Source organism: Pantherophis guttatus, chromosome 2, assembly GCF_059756535.1.
Source record: "Pantherophis guttatus breed Tessera chromosome 2, ASM5975653v1, whole genome shotgun sequence".
NCBI classification, from domain to species: domain Eukaryota; kingdom Metazoa; phylum Chordata; class Lepidosauria; order Squamata; family Colubridae; genus Pantherophis; species Pantherophis guttatus.
In genome coordinates this window covers 72,081,805-72,104,374 of record NC_142064.1, presented here as the reverse complement: position 1 = coordinate 72,104,374, position 22,570 = coordinate 72,081,805, and the positions used below count along the sequence as shown (strand labels likewise).

The 22,570-nt window shown below is 39.2% G+C and overlaps 2 protein-coding genes across 4 annotated transcripts in view; one reads left to right on the top strand and one right to left on the bottom strand.

Annotated features, from left to right (window-relative positions):
* Positions 1-930: 930 nt before the first annotated feature.
* On the top strand, positions 931-9,828 carry PLGRKT (plasminogen receptor with a C-terminal lysine). Of its 3 annotated transcripts, none has more exons than XM_034410350.3 (5): positions 931-1,091; positions 2,433-2,519; positions 7,179-7,309; positions 9,181-9,290; positions 9,383-9,828. In XM_034410350.3, the coding sequence occupies exons 2-5, from the start codon at positions 2,439-2,441 to the stop codon at positions 9,502-9,504; spliced, it is 444 nt and encodes a 147-aa protein (XP_034266241.2). In that variant the 5' UTR covers positions 931-1,091; positions 2,433-2,438; the 3' UTR covers positions 9,505-9,828. The 3 variants fall into 3 exon arrangements, with proteins under 3 accessions (XP_034266241.2, XP_034266239.2, XP_034266240.2); XM_034410348.3 differs by lacking the exon at positions 931-1,091 and adding an exon at positions 1,308-1,606; XM_034410349.3 differs by lacking the exon at positions 931-1,091 and adding an exon at positions 1,340-1,793.
* Positions 9,829-14,863: 5,035 nt separating this feature from the next.
* The window catches only part of JAK2 (Janus kinase 2), a 92,232-nt gene continuing 84,525 nt past the window's right edge, over positions 14,864-22,570 (bottom strand). The window contains exons 23-24 of the mRNA XM_034410346.3: positions 21,953-22,066; positions 14,864-18,918 (exon numbers count right to left, since the gene is read on the bottom strand). Of these exons, the coding sequence (XP_034266237.1) occupies positions 18,811-18,918; positions 21,953-22,066 (222 nt within the window). The 3' untranslated portion in view covers positions 14,864-18,810. The remainder of the gene's footprint in view (positions 18,919-21,952; positions 22,067-22,570) is intronic.

Here is a 22,570-nt window from a genome sequence, read left to right as displayed (position 1 = left end):
GCCTCGTCTTAATTTTGTTTTTAACCCCGCTCTGTGAGGCTCTGTGAAGGGAAGAGTCTCTCCCTGACCATTTTAACTGTTTAAAACTTCATCTATTTACGTCCCGCCTTTATTATTTTTTTATAAACAACCGAAGGCAACGAACATACGCCTTCCTCCTCCGGTTTCCCCCTCAACAAAAACAACCCCGTGAGGTCAACCCTGAGCGCAGTGTGTTCGCGCCTTGTCTTAAACTCGCAACTTTTCCTTAATTTGGCATTTCTGAGCTACGAAGCCCCAATCGGCGTTTGGCCTATTTAGCTGCATAGCAGCGTCAGATGTAGGGTCTCCATCTTAGGCAGGGGGTTGGACTCGATGACCTGCAAGGTCCCTTCCAACTCTGTTAATCTGCTTTTCCAGTGTGTGCGTGTGTGTTGTTGTTGTCGCCGTTGTTTGTTGGTGCCCGATCGTGGCTACACTCAAGAGCACCCCACCACCAAAGGCGTCCCAAAAGGCGTTGCAAAGAGTTGGGTATAACCACCGAGCTTTGTCTTTTTTTAAAAAAAAAAAGAAGAAGAAAAGATGCGTTAGAAAAATGCAATTTTATCATCCAGCCGGTTATGGAGCAAAGGGATGTTGCCTGGCATGAATGATACATAAACCATAGTCCAACCGTCCTGGCCCAAGGCCAAACGAGGAGGTCTCTTACGGTAGCATTTGCAGTCCCGATCTGAGATTCTTTACCCCAATTGACTCTTCCCTCAGGATTGCGTAGTATGGTCGCTAATCAACCCGACACGGGTGATTCCCCCGCACCCCCCCCCGGGTGGTTGTTAGTTGCAACTCGTTAGTTGTTGTTATTGCAAAGCGCATACCGTAGCAGGAGATCCTTCTCTGAGCTGGATCCCCCCCCCATCCCCCCACGCCCCCCCCCTTCCTGCCTCGCTGGCCATTTCCACAACTGTTTCTAATTGTCTTTGCTCTTTTTGAACGCCCATTACGAACTCCGCGCAATCTGTTCGTCGGCCGCGCTGAGCGAATTGTGCCCGGAAGTGTTTTTGCAACCTAGGCTAACTAGGTTCTGAGCGAGCGAAGATCACCTGAAAAAAAAGGTAAAATATGGGAGAGTTTTAGACCAGAGGTCTTCAAACTGGGCAGCTTTAAGACTTGTGGATTTCAACCCCCAGAATTTTCCAGCCAGCTGAATTCTGGGAGTTGAAGTCCACAAGTCTTAAAGCGGCCAAGTTTGAGGACCCCTGGTTTAGACTAAGGCAAGGTGTCCAACCATGGCAACTTTAAAGACCTGTGGACTTCAACTCCCAAAATTCAGTTGGCTGGAGAATTCTGGGAATTGAAATCCACAAGTCTTAAAGCTGCTACACACACACACACACACACACACACACACACAGTCCATGGAAAAATTGTGTTCCATGAAACTGATCCCTGGTGCCAAAAAGTCCACAGCTCTTAAAAGTTGCCATGGTTGGACACCCCCGGGCTAAGGAAAGGCCAAGAAGGGAGAGGAGTTGGGAAGCATGGTCTCTCTTCGTTGCTTATGCACGATCGGGGCTTGGGCAGAGCAGCGACGTCAGGCGCCGCGGTGGTTGGCACGGACTGGGCATCGGTAAGACTCTGGGACTACAACTCCCATCATTCTCCCGCTTGGATACTCGACACCGCGTGGGCGGGCACGTGCATCGCCCGCGTGAGTTTGTGGTGTCTTGACTTTTGCGGACCGCAGCGCCCAGGCTGAGCCTCTCGACAAAGGAAGGAGATCCCACCCCTCCTATTCGCCCGTCTCGGCAATTGTGGTTTGTAAACGACGATTTGTCATTTTAGTTATGTAGTAAGGAAGTGGGAGTACCGTAGCTGGGCTGCAGGTGCCTCCACCGCCACTAAGATAAAAAGAACCTTGGTAGTACAGGGGTTTAAGGCACCCTGTTATTAAGCTGGTTATTAAGACCAGCTGCCTGCAATTACTGCAGGGTTCGAATCTCGCCAAGGCTCAAGGTTGACTCAGCCTTCCATCCTTTCTAAGGTAGGTGAAATGAGGACCCAGTTTGTGGGGGCAATAAGCTGACTTTGTATAAATATACAAAAGGATGAAGGCTATTGCTGAGCACATTGTAAGCCGCCCTGAGTCTTCGGAGAAGGGCGGCATATAAATCAAATTAAAAAAAAAAAAAAAAAGATAGCAAGAACCGAGTTTCTATAGTTTTCGGTTAGGTTTTATGATTCCTTTGTATCCTTTGACCTGGGATTTTTGCAGCCCGGATCTGATAGCCCTCATCACAAATTCAGCCTAGTGTTGGCAACTATAGTTAAAGGCACAGCAAAACTATCCACCCCCACACTCTGGTTTCTTCAAGATATATAGGTTAGCATTATTAGGTGTAAAATGTTTGGGAGATTGTTAACTACGGTTGCAATGCCTTCTTCTCTCCTTTTAGATCAAAATGGGATTCATCTTTTCAAAGTCTGTCAATGAAAGCCTGCAGAATCAGAAGGAATTCATGCTTATGAATTCTCGACTTCAGGTGGGTTTCTTTTTCTTTTTTTTCTTTTTTTTTGCATTATAGAACTTGGTAACAATGTGAAGATTTTAGAAATGCTGTGGGATCCTGTTCTCTCTTCCATTTAAAAAAAAAATCTTTTTAGAGTTAGGGCCAAGTCTCATATAGTACAAAATATAGTAATAGAAAAATAAAAGATAAAATAAGGTGCCCATGTCAGTTCATTTTGTCCAAGTCTAAGGGGGAGATAGTTGATATATTTCATTTGGTAATAAGACTATATCCAATTGACAGCTACTGTAACATATTTTTATTTTATCCTATTTAAGAACTACACAATTCCCTCACAGAGGGAGGCCTTTAATAGCTGAATCCTATATCTGTCTATTCATAAGTACGTCTCATTGAGTTCCAGTTATTATTTTATACAATGTAGAGTTATACTATATATTGCTCTATTTAGAAATCAGTCATTGATTTCAATGTAACTATGCCCAGGTAAGTAGATACTGTATTCTAACATTTGTTTCCTACGTGTAACAATTTTACAGGAGGACATGATTTTGTGCAGTTTGCCACCCACAATATAAATCATACATTTCTCTGTCAACAAACAGATCCTAAACCTCAGTTGTCTGCTTCCTAAGTACAAGGGTGTGAGTGAGGTGTAGGCTTAATTGGTCATCAGTGATCATGGTTTAAGACAGTGGTTCTCAACCTTCCTAATGCTGGGACCCTTTAATACAGTTCCTCATGTTGTGGTGACCCGCAACAATAAAATTATTCCTAAAACCATTGAAAATATGTGTTTTCCAATGGTCTTAGGTGGCCCCTGTGAAAGAGTCATTTGACCCCCAAAGGGGTCCCGACCCACAGGTTGAGAACCACTGGTTTAAGAGTTGTGGTTGCCTCCTCTTCTGACACCAACCTCGGTCTTGTTTCTTCAAGTGTGCAAAATCTCCTATACTTCCCTACTTGCTACCAAAAAGGTGGGCTCACGTGACCAATATTGAGCGTGATCAGAGGTGTACAGGTAGTCCTCGACTTACGACCACAATTGACCCTAACATTTTTGTTGCTAAGTGAGACAGTTGTTAAGTGAGTTTCGCCCCATTTTACAACCTCTTGTGCCACAGTTGTTAAGTGAACAACAGCAGTTGTCAAATTAGTAACACGGTTGTTAAATGAATCTGGCATTGACTTTGCTTGTCAGAAAGTCACAAAAGGTGATCACATGACCCCGGGACACTGCAGCCGTCACAAATATGGGTCAGTTGCCAAGCATTTGAATTTAGATCATGTGACCAAGGGGATGCTACAGTGGTCAAGTGTGAAAAACTTGCCTGGTGGCTCAGCAGACTAAAAGCATTGTGATTAACACCAGCTGTCTGCAATTACTGCAAGTTCAAATCTCACCAGGCTCAAGGTTGACTCAAGGTTTACTCAGCCTTCCATCCCTTCTAAGGTAGGTAAAATGAGGACCCAGTTTGTGGGGGCAATAAGCTGACTTTGTATAAATATACAAAAGTATGAAGGCTATTGCTTAACGCATTGTAAGCCGCCCTGAGTCTCGAGAGGAGGGCGGCATATAAATCAAATTTAAAAAAAACAAAACAGTCATAAGTCACTTTTCTCTGTGCCGTTGCAACTTTGAGCAGTCACTAAATGAACTGTTGTAAGTCAAGGACAACTTGTGTTCAGAAGGATTGGTAAGCATGGATGGCCATTAGCCATCTTTGCTGAGTCCATTTTTCTGACATTTCCATTTTTCCACTTGCATTTTGTTTCTTGCATTCCTTTCACACACTTTACCTAGCTCCTCATTGTTTTCAGTACCAAACTCTATTCAAGCTTCGCAAAAAGCAGAGCAAAATTGCATATATTTATTGGCAGAAGAGAAAGTGCGTGTGTGTGTGTGTGGAGGGGGAGAATTTCTTATGATTCATTTTTATGGACTTCTCCACTTATATCTTTACATAAAGCCACAGCTTTCCCTCATTGTGGTGTCCTGAAAAATAATGAGGGGTATTGAACTGGGCTTTGTAGCTAGGTTGCCAATTTCTCTCTCTTTGCCACTTTCAATCACTCCCATCCCCAGGAAAGAGAGAGGTGGTTCTTCAGCAGCTCTTCCTTGATTGGCTTTGGAGGAGTTAAATGGTTGCGCAGCATGGCAACATTTGTCTATGTCTTCACTAGATCTATTACTGTCCTGGTGCCTTCAGGTGTCTAGTTATAGGCTGTCCTGGTACCTATTATTTACTGTTATATCTCATTGTTTTACACAGTGGGGAGGCTGTGGGGAGGAAGGACAGACAAGTGAGTTCTGAAGTCAGACCCTCCATATCTGCTTAGTGACTTGATTTTTTTCTGTGCTGGCTGATGATATGATAAAAAGGAACTTTAAAAAGCCAGAGAAGCAGTGGTGGGATTCAATTTTTTTTTACTACCAGTTCTGTGGGCGTGGCATGGCTTGGTGGGCGTGGCTTGGTGGGCATGGCAGGGGAAGGATACTGTAAAATCTCCATTCCCACCCCACTCCAGGGGAAGGTTACTGCAAAATCCCCATTTTCTTCTGATCAGCTGGGACTCAGGAGGCAGAGAATAGATGGGGGTGGGGCCAGTCAGAGGTGGCATTTACTGGTTCTCCAAACTACTCAAAATTTCGGCTACCTGTTCTCCAGAACTGGTTAGAACCTGCTGAATACCACCTCTGCAGAGAAGCCAGTCACTTTGCTCATATTACTTACCAGAACATTACCATTTGGCAATAAGACAGACCCAACAGAGGCAGGATGGGCACTGACAACAGGATCAACAAATTTATTCCAGTTTTGTTTTTCTGCCAGGTTTCATTCATAAGTACATAGCTCTTTAACTCCATAGTGGGGTGAGAAAGAAAGAAAAAAGACAGATAGATAGGGACTGAAACTTTTCAGGGCCATGAAGCACTTTATCATGTATCTAGAATTCGTTGCTTTAGAGGTCTGTAGTAGGAGAGTTCTAGAGCATTGATATATACAGGTAGTCCTTGACTTATGACCACAATGGAGCCCAGGACAACAAAAACAAAAATTCTCTTGTTAAGTGGGACATTTGTTAAGTGAGCTTTCCCCCATTTTACAACCTTTCCTGCCACAGTTGTTAAGTGAATCACTGCAGTTGATAAGTTAGTAACCTGGTTGTTAAGTGAATCTGGTTTCCCCATTGACTTTGCTTGTTAGAAGGTCACAAAAGGGGGATCACATGACTCCAGGACACAGCAACAGTCATAAATATAAACCAGTTGCCAAGCAGCTGAATTTTGATCACATGACCATCGGGATGCTGCAACAGTTGTAAGTGTGGAAAATGGTCATAAGTCCCTTTTTTCACTGCCGTTGTAACTTTGAACGGTCACTAAGTGAAGTGTTGTAAGCCGAGGACTACCTGTATCTAATAAACTGAATTGTAACAGCAGAATATATCATTGTAACTATCATTGCATGCTAAAGCACTGATTTGAAACTATTTTGAGATCCAAATGGTGATATATTAAAGTCTCATTTGGACTATGATTCAGGAAATAAAACATGTTGATAATATAATAGAGATACAGATAGTCCTTGACTTAGCAGCCGTAACTGAATGTATGCATAATTATGACTGTAAATCATGAGGGTTATTAAGCAGGTCATCACATGACCACACCTAGTTTTGTGACTTTCTTTGCAGGGGTTGTTAAACAATTACTGTGATCATTAAAAGAAGCCATTGTTTACTGTGGGCGTTTTTGGCTAGAAACCAGGAATAAATGCAGTTTTCTAGCAAAAAGATTGCAAATTTTGATCATGTGACTGGGATGAGAGTGCTCAAAATACAGTCACATGACCATGGGGATGGGGCAGCCATCAGAACTTTGAATCTGGGTTGCAGGTTACTTTTTCAAGATTCATTGTAACTTTAAACAGTTGCTAAGGGATTGGTTGAAAGTCAAAGAGTATCTGTACTTAATAGTCTCCTGTTTTGGAGTATTTGAACCTTGTAGCAGTAATTACATTGACTTGACACCTAGCTATTAATCTTATTTGACATCAGATGGTGACACTGGTAATTTTGAATGATCGAGAATTATGATGTGATACTTAAACGTTTTCTGAAGAAATAACAATATTAGGTTTTCTGTTCATAAAATCTTGGAGCTGACTAGCTGTTAAAAAATTAACAACGTTGGAAGAAATTTGATTGCACTATCACTTTTCACTTTACTAATTCATAAATTAAGAGATAACCAATTACACATGGTGAATCCATGACAATATAATGAATTGAGTCTGGTTTCAAGGGATACACTAAACATACCTTTCACTAGACCAAGTGTCATCAAATTTGCAGATAGTTCTGTAAATGCTTTTAAATAAAAATGTTGCATTCTGACAAATAGAAGTTGTCATAATATTGAGACCTTGTACAGTTTTCCTGTCTCTTTTGTCAGAAGCTGATTAAGTCATCCAAAATGAAAGACGGATATTTATGCAGTAATTTGGACAAGTGTATGATATTTTGTAATCCAACAAGTAGTTTAAGATAATAATTCTTTATCCTGAAATTATGAAAATAGGTACCAAATATATAAAGGCTGAAAACATTGTTATTCTGTGTTACTGAAATGTATAAGTAAAATCTTTTTTTCTTTTTTACATTCAGCTAGAAAGGCAACTTCTGATGCAAAATCAAATGCGTGAGAGACAGATGGCCATGCAGATTGCGGGCACAAGGGAGTTTCTCAAGTATTTTGGATCATTTTATGGCCTTACAACTGTGGGTCTAACAATTGGGTATGCAGTTATTCTCCCCCCCCCTTAAATAGCAAATGAGAGACAGATTTTATTATTTTTACTCTCATTCTTTCAGTTTTTAAAGGATACATTTAAAATAAAACATTAACTAATAAATAAATATAACTGATTGTATATTCCAGTCTAGAGGTGTACATGAAATGAAAAAGGTGCTTTGGTCCAGGCACAGACCAGCTATGCATGCTGTATTAGGGATTACAATCACATTAGTGATTATCTCCCTTTTCTGTTCCTTTCAAATAAGAAATGCTACATCACATAAGGAAGCATCCTTCACAATACTGGTTTATAGTGTATTATGGCAGAATATGCATGCAGTCTGTCACTCCAGCTTGGTTTCTCCTGATAGCAAAAGAAACTAAGCAAAAAAAAAAAAAAAAAAAAAGAGCCTTGGTGGCGCAGCAGACTAAAGCACTGTTAAGTAACACCAGCTGCCTGCAATTACTGCAAGTTCAAATCTCACCAGGCTCAAGGTTGACTCAGCCTTCCATCCTTTTGAGGTAGGTAAAATGAGGACCTGGTTTGTGGGGGCAATAAGCTGACTTTGTATAAAAAAGAACACTGCTGGGGGGGGGAAGCCCTACTAAGCAGGTATATACAAAAGTATGAAGGCTATTGCTTAATGCATTGTAAACCGCCCTGAATCTCCAGAAAAGGGCAGCATATAAATTGAACCAATAAATAAATAAATAAATAAGCAACCTGAGTTGGCTTAATATTAGACCTGAATTGACATTTCTGATTTATATCTCCAGCTGTGATTTCCATTGGAGCCAGCCTAGTTCTATTCTTAGTTTAGCAATATTGGTCTATGAAAAGAGGGATAAACAAAGGCTCCTGATTTGCATTTTTTTTGGTTGGCTTCTGACAAATAGCCCCTGCAGGATTTTGGACATGGTTTGCTATTGCCTTCATCCTAGGACTGAGAGAAAGCAACTGTCTAAAATCACTGAGCTAGCTCTGTGCCTAAGGCAGAACTAGAATTCAGTGTCTCTCAGCTTTTAGCTGCTGTCTTAACCACTACATCATACTTGCTCTATGAAACAACATCAAAACAACACTTCCTAATTGGTTTAACCATTTTCATTTGCTTTTTATTTGCATTTGTTAGGTTTATATCCCACCTTTCCTTCAGGAGTTGAAAGCAGTGTACATAGCACTCCAGCCTCCATTTTTGCCCTTTGAAATAGTTTGGTCTGAGTGATTGGTCCAAATTCACCGAGTGAGCTGCTATAACTAAGGATGGACTTGAAGTTGACTATCTGCATTCTTAGGCTAACATCTTAACCTCTATATCACTCTGGTATATCAAGCAATATGGGCTAGTTAAGCTTGCTTGCTTAGAGTAAACCACTGGAATGGGAGGAGAGAATTTTCTTATCAAGAAGTGCCTTGCATTTTGGTGTGTTGAAAACATATTAGAACAAATATTTATCATAATTATCATAATATGGCCAGAAACAAATTTACATTAAAGGAGTAAAACAGTGGGAGTTTGTTCTGCTATAATCTGGTGAACTGAAAAAACCCTTACAATAATCAATTAAGCAAATGTGGGATTTACAGTTAGCACAGCAAAATATAACTGTTAGCATAATTGTTAGCAATACTACATTAGTAGCATATTAAAAGAACTGAGTATGTGTGAGATTTGGTTATCCATATTATTTGCATAATTATACCAAATGAAAATATAAACTAAAAGCTACAGAGCTTTATTACCACAAAACATGTTTAATTTCAGCATTAAGTAATCTTAATATTTTGCATTTAAAGCATATTTTCTGGATATTGATTATATTACTTTTTATTGCCTATTTATCTAGTATATAATTTTTTTTCCAATACAGAGCAATAAAAAATAAGAGACCTCAACTCTTTATTCCAGTTATACCTCTGAGCTTTATACTTGCCTATCAGTACGATAAGGGATATGGAACTTTACTACAAAGAATGAAATGTAAGTATTGTAAACTCCTTAACAGAAAGTTAGTATCAGTGATTATCTCTGGTCTTACAAAACTGATGCAATATATACATCTTTTTCTTTAGGTGAAGCCGAGAACATAATTGACACAGATTATGCTGTGTTAGAAATGCCAAAAGGACCTATCACTTTTGATGATCTTGAAAAAGCCAGAAGAGCACAAAGCAAACTTTTTATTGAGAAATAAAATAGGTATGTTTATAATCACATTGCTGACTTAAACTCTGACACAAGCATTGTATGTGGGGCCTTTTCTGAAACTTGAAAAGTTCATCATCTGGTCCATCAGAAAAGGAATATAAGGGTGCTAAAACTAGATCTTCGTTCTCCGTCCCAAACAAAGAGAGACATATTTTTAACTATTTTAATTAGGAGCAGGAACAGACAGTTTCTATTGATGATCACTGACTCAAATTGTATAAGTTGACCAAATAAAGTGAAACTTTTTTAAAAGAAGTATTGCCTGTATATCATCTGCTTTATTAAATAAAACCATGTAATTCAATATGAATTCTATTATTTTTTAAATTATTTTTAAACTACTTTTATTTTTTATTTATTTTATTATCTCATCCTTTAGTGTAGGCTGAACTCAATATCCTTTGTAGGTATCCATCATAATAGACCATGAAATACATAGTAATGGCAGAGAATTGAACAGAATACTACTGTTACTAGGAAGAAATCCTACCAACAACCTGTATAAACCTTGTGCACACAGTCAAATCACCTTGCAGCAGGGGTGAAATCCAGCAGGTTCTGACAGGTTCTAGAGAACCGATAGCGGAAATTTTGAGCAGTTCGGAGAACTGGCAAATACCACCTCTGGCTGGCCCCAGAGTAGGGTGGGAATGGAGATTTTGCAATATCCTTCCCCCAGGAGTGGGGAGGGAATGGGGATTTTGCAGTATCCTTCCCCTGGAGTGGGGTGGGAATGGAGATTTTGCAATATCCTTCCTCTGCCACACCCACCAAGCCATGCCCACAGAACTGGTAGTAAAAAAATTTGGATTATAACACTGCCTTGCAGTATTCTCTCTCTCTCTCTTTTAATTTATAATTTTATTAAAACATATATTCGACATTTACACAACATACTACATATATAGATATATAAGATATATAAATGATATATCTTATCATTTTTAAGCATTGTTTCATAGTGATCTTCCATTTGTTACTTTGTTCTTCTTCCCCTATAACTTAGTGTAATACTCCTTCTTCTTCCCCTCGTTTTCCTTTTTTTTTTCCTTCGCTTCCCCCTATGGAGATCTATACATTTTAATTATATCTTTAATACTATGCATTTCTACATTTCTGTTATATTTTTATTCCACTACATGCATTTGTTATATATATATTTTGTACTTCTAATCTTCTCTCCTTATCACTATTGTTCTTTATTTCTAATCTCGAGCCATTTATACCATTTATTCCATATTCTGTAATAATCTGTTTTGCAGTATTCTCATACAAGGGTGCAGCTGCTTTCTAAACTGATGTTTAAGTTTTCCTTATACTTTTCTAGGACACAGGACAAACAGTAATTCAGAAAAAGAACAGAGTGCTTTGAGAGCTGTTCCATTGACCTTATGAGTTGATTTAGATATTTGGACATAGATATTTTCATCTGGGGAAAAAAACACCTTTTCAATCTGAAGGTTCTTTTTCATCAGCACATTGTTCTCTTTAAAAAAAGAACTTCCAAGAGCAATTAATTGAACTGTTAGGTATTTTGGTTCATGAGCATGCAGTCTCGACCACAGTGTGTGTGTGCGTGTGTGAAACACTTGTAACTTTGAGGATGGGTTGTAAATAGACTTTTTAAAAGTCCATTGTAACTTAAAATGGTTGTTCAGCAAGCGGTCACACATCAGGGACTGCTTGTACTTGCAGTAATGGACTGGGAGATTATCTGGGATGTCTTTGCTTCCACAGGTAACAACTAGTTTTCCAGTTTTGTTTGTGGTAGGCCACCAGGAGTCACTGGTAGATGTGGCTGCTAGGAACACAGGTGTGCCATTTGCACAGTCAGAAGCAGCAGGCCTGATTATTAGGGGACAGATTATCATTTTTCACCATTTTTCTCAAAATGTGTTGTGCCTTATTTGATCCTGAGGACATAATACGTACCTATCTGAAGCTTTAGGGGTCAACAGTAATTTTTTATAGCGGTGCAATGGTTTTCATTTATATCTACCTAATATTTGGGTAGGACCTGAATTATTAAATTTCTCATGGTTAGTGATAATTTATTCATTTTCTTTCTAGGTACAATATTCAAATAGAAATGTCCTCATATATTGAATTTCTTATAAGCCGTACAATTATTTGGATTATTTATTTTCTATTACTGATCCATTATGCAGCATTTGTGGAATTGTGGTAAACCATTAATACATATTAGCTATCCAGATGAAATAAATCACTTAAAGTTCATGAATTCTGAGTGCATACAGTACAGGTAGTTCTCAATTTATGACCACAATGGAGCCCCAAATTTCTCTAAGTGAGACATTATTAAGTGAGTTTCGCCCCATTTTATAATCTTTCTTGCCATAGTTGTTAAGTGAATCACTGCAGTTAGTAGCAGAGTTGTTAAGTGAGTCTGGCTTCCCCATTGGCTTTGCTTGTCAGAAGGTAGCAAAAGGTGATCATCTGATCTTGGGACACTGAAACTGTCATAAATAGGAGTTGCCAAACATCTTGAATTTTGATTATGTGACCATGGAAATGCTGCAATGATCCTAAGTGTAAAAAATGCTCATAAATTACTGTTTTCAGTAAACCAAGCTCAGAGACTGCCAAGGACTCCACAGAACTTGCGAAGTGTAGATGTTTGGCAGGTGTTCCAAAAACATTGGGAAAGTTTAACAATGGCCATTCAAGAATGACTCCTTAAAATAGATTTTAGCACACAGACAGCAACCATCCCCCACATAATCTGGTTCTGAAGAAATATGAGCTGTAAGAATGTGTAAGAATGACATTTGAATTGTTTTTGGAAACACTGATAAACGATGAGGGAAAAAACATCTGAGCGCCTGCGTTCAGATATTGTGACACTACAAGCATCTAGAAAAGGAACATCAAGCACTCAGTGCAGTGTTCGGATCATCTTCAGAGGTAATCACATCTCAAGCACAGTAATCCAATTTAGTGGTGATCAAAGACGTAGGCAAAGTGAGCAGATGACATCACTGCTGATAAGGTTACAGCTAGAGTAACATTAAGGGAGGAATAGAACATTATGATAGCTTGTAAATTTATTGGATTGAATAAAAGTATTATTATTTGAAGTTTACCATTTGGAATCACTGCAGGATTGTAGTGTTCTTGGTCTGAACCAGGCAACTGGAACAAGAGGTCAGTGATGGGATCTGTCAACCCCAACATAGCTGGGCGAGATCAAGGAAGCAAGCATAAAGTACTGTTACTATGGAATCAAGATAGAATCTTGGAAACTGCAGTAAGAATTTTAAAGTCTAATTTATACTGAATTATTAAGCCAGTCTCTTTGAATGACCTGGGATATTCATCCCAGATTTTTCTTCAGCTAGGCCCAACTTCCAGTTATGAGATAAGCTGTCAGCTGACTCACCTGCTCCCTCTGAATTGCTTTCCTTTTCTTTTCCTGCCTCTTTGCAACCACCTACAGTGGTGGTTCTCAATCTTGACAAATTGAGAGGTACTTCTTAAAACTGCCAAGTTTGAGAAACACTATAGCACCTGCACAGCATGTTTGCTTCAATGTGTCAGAAAGGCTTAAGCACCTGTGAACAGGCATCAATCAACTCAACAGATTTAGCAGAATGTTTGACCAAACTTTTGATGGATGGCCTGTGTGCTTTGCTTGGGCTTTGGGTTCTTTACTTCCCTGGCTCAGGCACTGGAATTAGATAAGTTCTATTTATTTGCTAAATCTGGTATCGTTAGTATTCTAGCCACTTGTGCCAGTTAGTAACACAAACTGTTTTCCAAATGCAGACATGCAGTGTTCGACCTTCCTTTAATAAATCCTTGACCCATGAATCCTGCACTTATGTAAATTTTACATTAAATAGGATAGGGATTAATTGATAATATGGGCGCTTAAAGTTCTGCAAATCATAACCTTACCGGTAGTTCTTAACGACCACAGTTGAGACTGGAATCTGTCATTGAGCCAAATGATTGTTAAGGGACTTATTCACTAAACAAATACTGTAGAATCCTTGCATCCCCAGTTGTAGTTATTTAAGTAATCTCCAGGGACGCTAACAGGAGTTCCAGGTAGGGAATGCATTGTGCATCTGGAAACCCTGGGAAGTATCCACAGGGGGAGTGGGGAATACATAATTGGGCTGCAGAAATGGAGCTAAGATCTTCAGGATTCTAGCTCTGTTCCTGCAGCCCACCAATCCATCCACTGGTAGGAAATCCTTTGTCGGATTGCAAGAATGGATTTTAATGCTCCTAATACCCAATGAAGGATTTAAACCCCATCCTCCATCCCAAAGGATGCAGGGGAAACCCTTCCTGGGGCTGGAAATGTCAGAAACCACACAGAGCTGGTAGGAAACCCTTTCACTCAAAAGAGCTGTCCTGCTGCCTGGGGATCCCAATTCCACATGGTTAGCAGTTTTTTGAGACAGTTCTCAGAGATGAGACGGAATATTCTTAGGTGGCAGCAGCTTGTAACCTTTTGTGCTGGCTTTCCCATTGACTTTCTGGGGAAGCAGGCAGATTGTACATGATGATCACATGATCATGTGATTTGGTGGCAACCAGCCATTAAATGTGAACAGGTTGCCGATGACCCAGTTCGCAATCATGTGACTTGGAGGGTGGGGAAATGCTTTACAAGAGCCGGAAGTGCCTTATGGACCATAAAGTAACTTTTCTGAGGACATAGTAATTTCAAATGGTGGTTAAATGACTAGTAGTTAAGTCTAAGAGCTCTGGTGGCTCAGCAGACTAAAGCACTGTTGTTAACATCCACTTACATCTGCTGCCTGCAATTACTGCAAGTTCAAATCTCACCAGGCTCAAGGTTGACTCAGCCTTCCATCCTTTCTAAGGTAGGTAAAATGAGGACCCAGATTATGGGGGCAATAAACTGACTTTGTATAAATATACAAAAGTATGAAGGCTATTGCTTAACGCATTGTAAGCCACCCTGAGTCTCCGGAGAAGGGCGGCATATAAATCAAATTTAAAAAATAAAAATAAATAAAAAATAGGATTAGTCTAGGATTTTGACCCTTGAAATCATGCTCAAAGAACAGGTCAAAATCTTCAGCCCAACAAACTGTTGGGAGGCTAAATTCTGCAAATGGGAAGCAGGATATACATTGTTGAAATCTGCCATTTCTTCATGTCTTTCTTTTTTTCTTGCCCTTCAAAGAACGTCCATTTTTAGATACTTTTCTGATTGGTTGATTCTTCTATAAAATGCCTGGATAGTCTACACTCTTTCATAGCAAAGACCTGGATCAAGTGAAATAGCTTTAGTTTTGCAAGTGAAGGAAAGGAGTCAAAAAGTATATGGAAAATAAGAGGAAATGTAGTTTTAAAAAATATTTAATACTCTGTTATCTTAGTATACATTTAAAGCAAATTATTCTGAATTCTATCGTACTGGACCACAGACCAATTAGCAAATAAAAATACAGAAATGTTTTACAAAATACAATCTATTTATATAAAATGGTATAGATTAAAAAAAGTTCTAAAAAGCAGTAGTTGTATTATCACTTTACTCAATGGAGCAGTCTTATCTATGCAGCATTTTTTTTTCCTAAAGCAAGTCACAGCAATTATTGGTATCATGGTAAACCATTATGATAAAGTGAATAGCGCTCTGGGAAAGGGGAAAAAAAACAGAAGATTTGTGGTATCTTTTCATATTAACACATTTTATTAAAATACATCTGCTTTTGTAGGCTACAGCTCACTTCATCAGAAGCATGGAGTGAGTTTAGCTCAAAGAAGCTAAACGTTTTAATAAAATCTGGTAATCTGAAAGGTGCTACAAGATTCCTCCTGATTTTTGGCTTTCATAGACAAACACAGCTTTCTTCCTACAGTGGAATAGGAAAATTACTGAGAACACTATTGATACACAAATGGTATAATAATGTAATGTTTAAATGATATGTACAAAACTGCTATCACAGAATTACAATTTTTATTTGATTGACTGGTTATTATAGTTTTTGAATTGTGTGCATGACCAATATTATTCTGAAAGCACAAATGAAATCAAGACTTCATGCATAATGACAGGAGCCAGACAAATGCAAGAGCTCAGTAAACGTAATTTTTTGAGAACCCTCCTCTCTTGAAAGTCTCTTGTGTCTTTTAAAATCTTGAACCGGAACATTTTTAAAGTAGTCTCCAATCCAGCCTGAAAGACTGTATCCAGAAACTCCTTGAATATGTGGAAATATTTGTGCCAAAAAACAGAATCTGCTTGAATTTCCATTTAAACAGAGCCAAAGTGAATGGAATAAAATGAAAAAGAAATCTGGACAATGCTTTATTTGTGCTTTACAACACAATGCTAATCATGTTCACTTAGAAATAAATCCAAGCTCAAAATGTTTTACTTTGTGTGCAAGCACTTATATGGCTGCAACAATGGACATTCAAAATTGAGTAGGTTTCAAACTCTTAAAGCACTTCAATATTTTTGTTAAATGTTTGAAATTCCTTATATCAGGAAAGTAGAATATTCCACTTCTATTAGATCAAACAAAAAAAAAATCACTTGAAAAAAATAATTATGGAAGAACTTTTATTTGCATTACACAAAATTCCCTGAGTTTTTCTTCCTTTATATGGAATATGAAATCCTTGATCAGATGCAGTTCAAAAACAGACTGATGTTGAACCTGATGCCTCGTGTTGCTTTCAACTTGATGCTACGATAATTTTGGTTAACCGGGAAATCCCACCACCAAGCATTTACCACAATATTCTACAAAACCAAAATGAAGTTTCTGTACAATAAATTTTATATCAATGTACAAATGTGCAATGTATCATCCAAAGCCATTAAAAATATACAGTCAAACTGTCTCTTAAAATACTATTGGAAAAAAATTCAGCCATCAATAACAGGATAACAGACATTTTACAAAACGTTAACTATTTACAATTTCAACCTCCCTGCCCCTTTGTTGCTTAACATAATTTCCTACTCTTTAAAATAAAATTAAGGCTTTACCTGAGCAAATTATGGTAGATAGTGGGATGGCTCCTCTCCTCTAATAAAGGGACTTCCTATCGCCTGCCACCCAATAGAACTATGGTTTGTGCATGGATTCTCCAAAATAGACTGGTCTTGTTCCCTTATCAGCGAGCCAGACTGAGGAAGTTGGCATGTTTGGAAGGGGAGCTTTGCATATATGCCAGGCCTAGTCAGTCCACTTTGATATATATGTTAGTGCTCATAGTGACACAAACAATTTTAAACTGGCACTCACAGGCTGGACATTTTGAGGTACTTGTTCAATCCCATACAAGATTCACATTGCTGTACCTTCTTCTATGCTTGAGGTAGGTAGGTAAGTAAACTGACTATAAAGGCTTATAGAATATGGCCACCTACCCTAAATTTTGCTATAAATGCATTTCAAGTTTTAATTTGGCTTCTGTAGCAAAGAATCACTGCTTCTTTGATCAAACTTACTCATCCGATATTGGGAATTTGAGTTCAAATTTGCTTAAAAGAAACTTTACATTTCAAAAGCAAGACTTGGCAGTCAAACTATGGAAAAGGGAATTCGATTCACTTGCTTTCCTCTGAATTTTTATGGCCAATCCTTAACATAGAGTTTGAAAGCACAAGAGTGCCAGAAACAGCATACTATTTTGCAAACGTGAAGTTGTGCCACTGATACTGACAAGCATAAATCTGCACAGACTAACCCTTATTTCACACGGCTGAAGTCACATACAGCCAAATGATCCAATAACCCAAGAAAAGATGGGCCATGATTATCCTGGTAACATCACAGGCATACTTCTCTTTTCAGGTGAATGAATCATCCTGTAAAAGTTAAAGAAATAACAAGACTAACAAGGATTAAGCTGCTACAATATGGTTTCAATCTTTGCACCTTTAGGCGACATAGTTAAGCTTTACAAGTCCACAAACACAAAGGTAGGAAAATAGACAACTATTTGCTTATTTAAAAAGGCAATTTTAACATATTTTCTTTTAAAAAATACTTATCTGTTCCCCTTCCCTTCCCCCACAAATATATACAGTGCATTATACTGCCTCAACAGGCATATCTGCTTCTTTTGCCGACCCGCCATTGGCTCAGATAGGCATACAGTTGCTCAATCCTACTAAACCTATGATTTGTTCTCTTCACTGGAGCCATAACGCCTCGACATGGTAAAAACTAGCTAAACTAGCATTTTTAAAAAATGCAAGCCCTTGTGTAAGCCATGAAAAAGCATGCGAAACCATTTTGTTTCCTAAAGAAAAGGCAAACAGGAAATCCTGGGGGGCTTTTTGGAATGTAATCCACAGGCACTCAGAATTGCTTTACGAATTCTGGCAGGATAGAGATGTCTTCCTCATTCTGCAAAAGTTTCCTTTTTTGCATGCCACACTGAAAGTCTGGGGATCTTCCACGATATAAAGGCAACTCCAAGAACCAGTTGTGCTATTTTCTCCTCTCACCTTGAGAGCTCTTTGCTTCTCTACCATGTCTTTTTATGTTGAATGCATATTCTCAAAAGAACTGCATAATCATATACAAGAAATATGCAATGGGCAAATGAACAAATGAATCTCATCTGCTTATAGGAAACACAATGGACAAATGGAGACTTTTAAAAAAAAGTGTAGAAATCATTTTTTTCTAATCAGTACAAGTGATCGAGACCACAGTGTGAATCTGATGTCTTAGGCATTGCTAAGCTTCAATTCAAGCATTTGTTCCTCTTCAAAGTGATGCCTTTAGGAATGTGCTTTTCTTTAACAGTTGTGCTGAAGCTGAATAGTATACATTCTGCAGGTAATCTACTGTTTAAGAGCACAATTCTATCTGTTTTCTTAGAATAAGTCTCAAGAAATTAATAGGGTATATCCCATGGAATAGATGATATAGGATTGCAGCCTAAATTTTCTTCAGCTGAGAAAAGAAAAATTCTGTAGACCAACTCTCCACCTTTCCATGACTTTTCTTCTTGACATTTTGATCTGTAAATCCATTTACAGGCGATACTATCCACTGTTTTACTCTTTTAAAAAAGGAATTCCTTTTTCTATCAAAGTGCTTTTCATTGGTGCATTGTGGTAGTGTTCCTGATGAAAAAGCTAAAGCAGAGATCTTCTCCGTTTGTACGTTCTGAGGGGGTGATTTCCTCAAAGTCTCCAACTTCAAAGATGGGAAGAAGATGTATGGGAAGGCTGATAGTCTGCAACTGCTTAAGGAGCAAAGTACATTTGCTCTGCATGTTTTCATGTACCCTTGGATCAAGTTCAGGATTTTCATCCACCCAGGCCTTCCCTTATGACATCCACTCTCAAAGCAAGATCCCTAAAAGATGGCCGCTGACTTGCATTATTATTCCAGCACTCTGACATGATGGCATAAACCTTGATAAGATAAAAACATCAGTATGAGATAACAATAACAATAGCAAAGACATCAATAATAACAATCCAGTGGTGGTATTCAGCCGGTTCTGGTTCGGGCGAACCAGTAGCAGCAGCTGCAGGCGGCTCCGCCCAAATGTCATCACGTCCTGTTTTTGATGCTCTGCGCGTGCGCAGAAGGCCCTGCACATGCACGGAGGTGGCATGTGCGAGAGTAGCAAGCGTGCGTGTGCGCACATTTACGAACCGGTAGCAAAGGTAGAGGGACGTGATGGCTCAGTGGCTAAGACGCTGAGCTTGTCAATCAAAAGGTCGGCAGTTCAGCAGTTCAAATCCCTAGTGCTGCGTAACAGGGTGAGCTCCCGTTACTTGTCCCAGCTTCTGCCAACCTAGCAGTTCGAAAGCACGTAAAAAATGCAAGTAGAAAAATAGGGACCACCTTTGGTGGGAAGGTAACAGCGTTCCTTGCGCCTTTGGTGTTTAGTCATGCCAGCCATGTGACCACGGAGACATCTTTGGACAGCACTGCCTCTTTGGCTTTGAAATGAAGATGAGCACCGCCCCCTAGAGTCGGGAACTACTAGCACATATGTTCAAGGGGGGAACCTTTATCTTTACCTAGCAAATGGATTGTTACCTGAACAATCTTTACCTGAATGGATTGTTACATCCCTGTAACAATCCATTCAGAATCATAAGGGGCTACTAATTTTATCTCAGCTTATTAATAAACTTGGATTATTAATAACCTTGGAGCCAAAGACATTGAACATTTTGGTATACTATACATTAGCTCACATAAATATCTTCCTCTCTTAGTATCATATATTAAATGCATCTAATTTGTAGGCATACAATTCCTTGATTAGGCAAGAACAAGACTGAGGAACTGATTTAGTCTACATCAGGGGTGTAAAAGGCTTGCAGGCTGGATCCCGCCTGTGGGGTGCTTAGATCTGGCCCATGGGGTCACCATGGAAACAGGGGAGGACCAGCTCACGGTGCCTCTACCAGCAAAAACTGAGCTTGGGAGGGCTGCATGCGGCTCTCCCAGACTCTGTTTTTGGCCACAACGTCTTACTGCAGCCCTCTGCCAGTGAAAACAGATCTTGGGGGGCTGCAGGAGGCTGTTGCAGCTGAAAACGGAGCTTGGGAGTCCATTTTCACTGGCAGAATGCTCGGGCCACCAAAAGCACCCTCAACACGAGTGATGCCAAGCTGGCCACACCCACCCTAGCCAATCTCCACCCCAGCCGTCCAAGGTCAAACACAACCCTGAGACAGTCCATAATCAAATTGAGTTTGACAGCTCTGGCCTACATGATATATAATTTTAGAGAAAGAGTATGAAATTTAAACAGTTCTGTGGGGAAAGCAGAAATCTATTACTTTCCCCAATTTCAATTTCCCCCTCTATTTTCATCTCCATCTTACCTATTAAATATCTTCTATTGCCAATGAGGCTGGTAATCATAATTCTAAAGTACTGAGAAAAAATTCTCATTCCATTGAGCCATGAGGTTGTATCCCTCAAGTAAATTTGGGGATGCTGTGTTATACACTTAAGATCATTTCCTACTTGCAAAAGGAATTTATATCTTCTCATTTGAGAATACTTTTATGATATTTTACATTGTGAAGTGAAAACAATCTTATTAAAGTCAATTACAAAAAAACATTATTTGCCTGCTTTGTTATTATGGTACAATAAGAAAACATTTATGACCATAATAAATGTCCATTGATTTCAAAATCCACTGAATTCATTTTCAGGATGACTCTTGTTCAATGTAGTTGGTGGTAGTAGATTTTAAACAAAATATAGGAGGACCTCTAACAGTCAGGAAACTGAAAACAGCCTCAATTCTAAAGGGGATCATTGATTTCACCAACAATTATTACATTTTTAAGGAGCCTGGATAGCTCTGCAGACTAAGCACTGTAATTTAACACCAGCTGTCTGCAATTAAAGTCTTACCAGGCTCAAGGTTGACTCAGCCTTCCATCCTTTCTAAGGTAGGTAAATTGAGGACCCAGTTTGTGGGGGCAATAAGCTGACTTTGTATAAAATATACAAAAGTATGAAGGCTATTGCTTAATCCACTGTAAACTGCCCTGAGTCTCCGGAGAATGGCAGCATATAAATCAAATTAAAAAAAAAAAAACATTTTTAGGCTGCTGCTTTGTTTCTAATTGAAACGGCTAATTAGAAATTAAATTACTTTTGATTTTGTAACACGTCTATTGAGAGGTAGATGCTGATCACAAAATATCAGGTAATCTTTGCTTAGCAACCACTCATTCAGTGGCTGTTTGAAGTTACAACAGCACTGAAAAAGGAGGACCTTTGACTATTCCTTGAAGCTGTTGTTGCAGCATCCCTATCGTCATGTGATTGCGATTCAGGTTGCTTGGCAACTGGCTCACAATTATAATTGTTGAAGCTTCCCGCAATCACACGATCATCATTTGCAACCCTCCCCAGTTGGCTTCTCATAAGCAAAGTCAATGGGGAGACTGGCAGGAGTTTGCAAGCTGGCTCCCACTGCTTTTTCTCCCAGAGAGACTCTGGGTGGCAGGAGGATCTTAGACTCTGTAGTGCCCACCCACACCACTGCCCACTGGTCTGCTTTGCTGGGATGTGGTTTCAGTGGTGTTAGGAAATGTTTCTCGATTCCTACCTCTTGCCATATTGCAGTCATGTGAGGTCCCTTACCTAATGACCTATGCAGTTCTAGCTTAACAAATAACAAGATCGCCTGGATTTTCCCTACCAATTCTGTGGGCGTGGCTTGGTGGTCATGGCTTGGTGGTCATGTGCCTGGGTCAGCGTGGCTTGGTGGTCATGTGACAATGTGCTTCATGACTGCATCATTTAATAATGGAAAGCCCAGTCACAATTGCTGTTGTAACCTGAGGACTACCTGTAGTCTTATGACAGTAAATACAAGCCATTTTTCTCTGATGACACCATCTCTACTAACTGCAGAAATGATTCAGACATTCTCATTACATGCAAGTTATAACCCAATACCTCATCAGGGCATCCATCGGGTCTTGGCAGCCTCCCATTATTCTTCAAAAGCTCTATCAAATGGAACACAATCATCTGGTTTTGCTTATCATTTCCAATCATGCGCATGAACTCCTGAAATAAAAATCCAAAAATGAATTGGATTGAACTGAACAATAATGATAAGGATTATTTTTCTTTTCTTTTTTTTTAAAACAATCAAATTTGGATTATCAGGGCAAATAATAAACACAGACGAAGCAACAATAAACTGGGATGGTGAAAGTTGCAATCACATCACCCAAGGATGCTGTAACCATTATAAATACATATTGGTTGCCAAGTGCCCAAATTTTGATCACATCAGTGGTGAAATTCAAAAATTTCCCCTACCGGTTCTTTGAGCGTGGCTTGGTGGGCGTGGCTTGGTGGTCATGTGACTGGGAAGAACAACTATCACACTTTACACAAAAATAACACAAAAGCTACACAACTGACACACACACAATGCAAAAGCAGCTAGACTTCACACAAAATGGCCCTGCAATAAGCAGGAATCTCACAGAGTCACAGAGAGCTCAAAAACAAACGATCACACTTTACACAAAAATACCGGTTTGGGCAATAGATAGTAAAAAA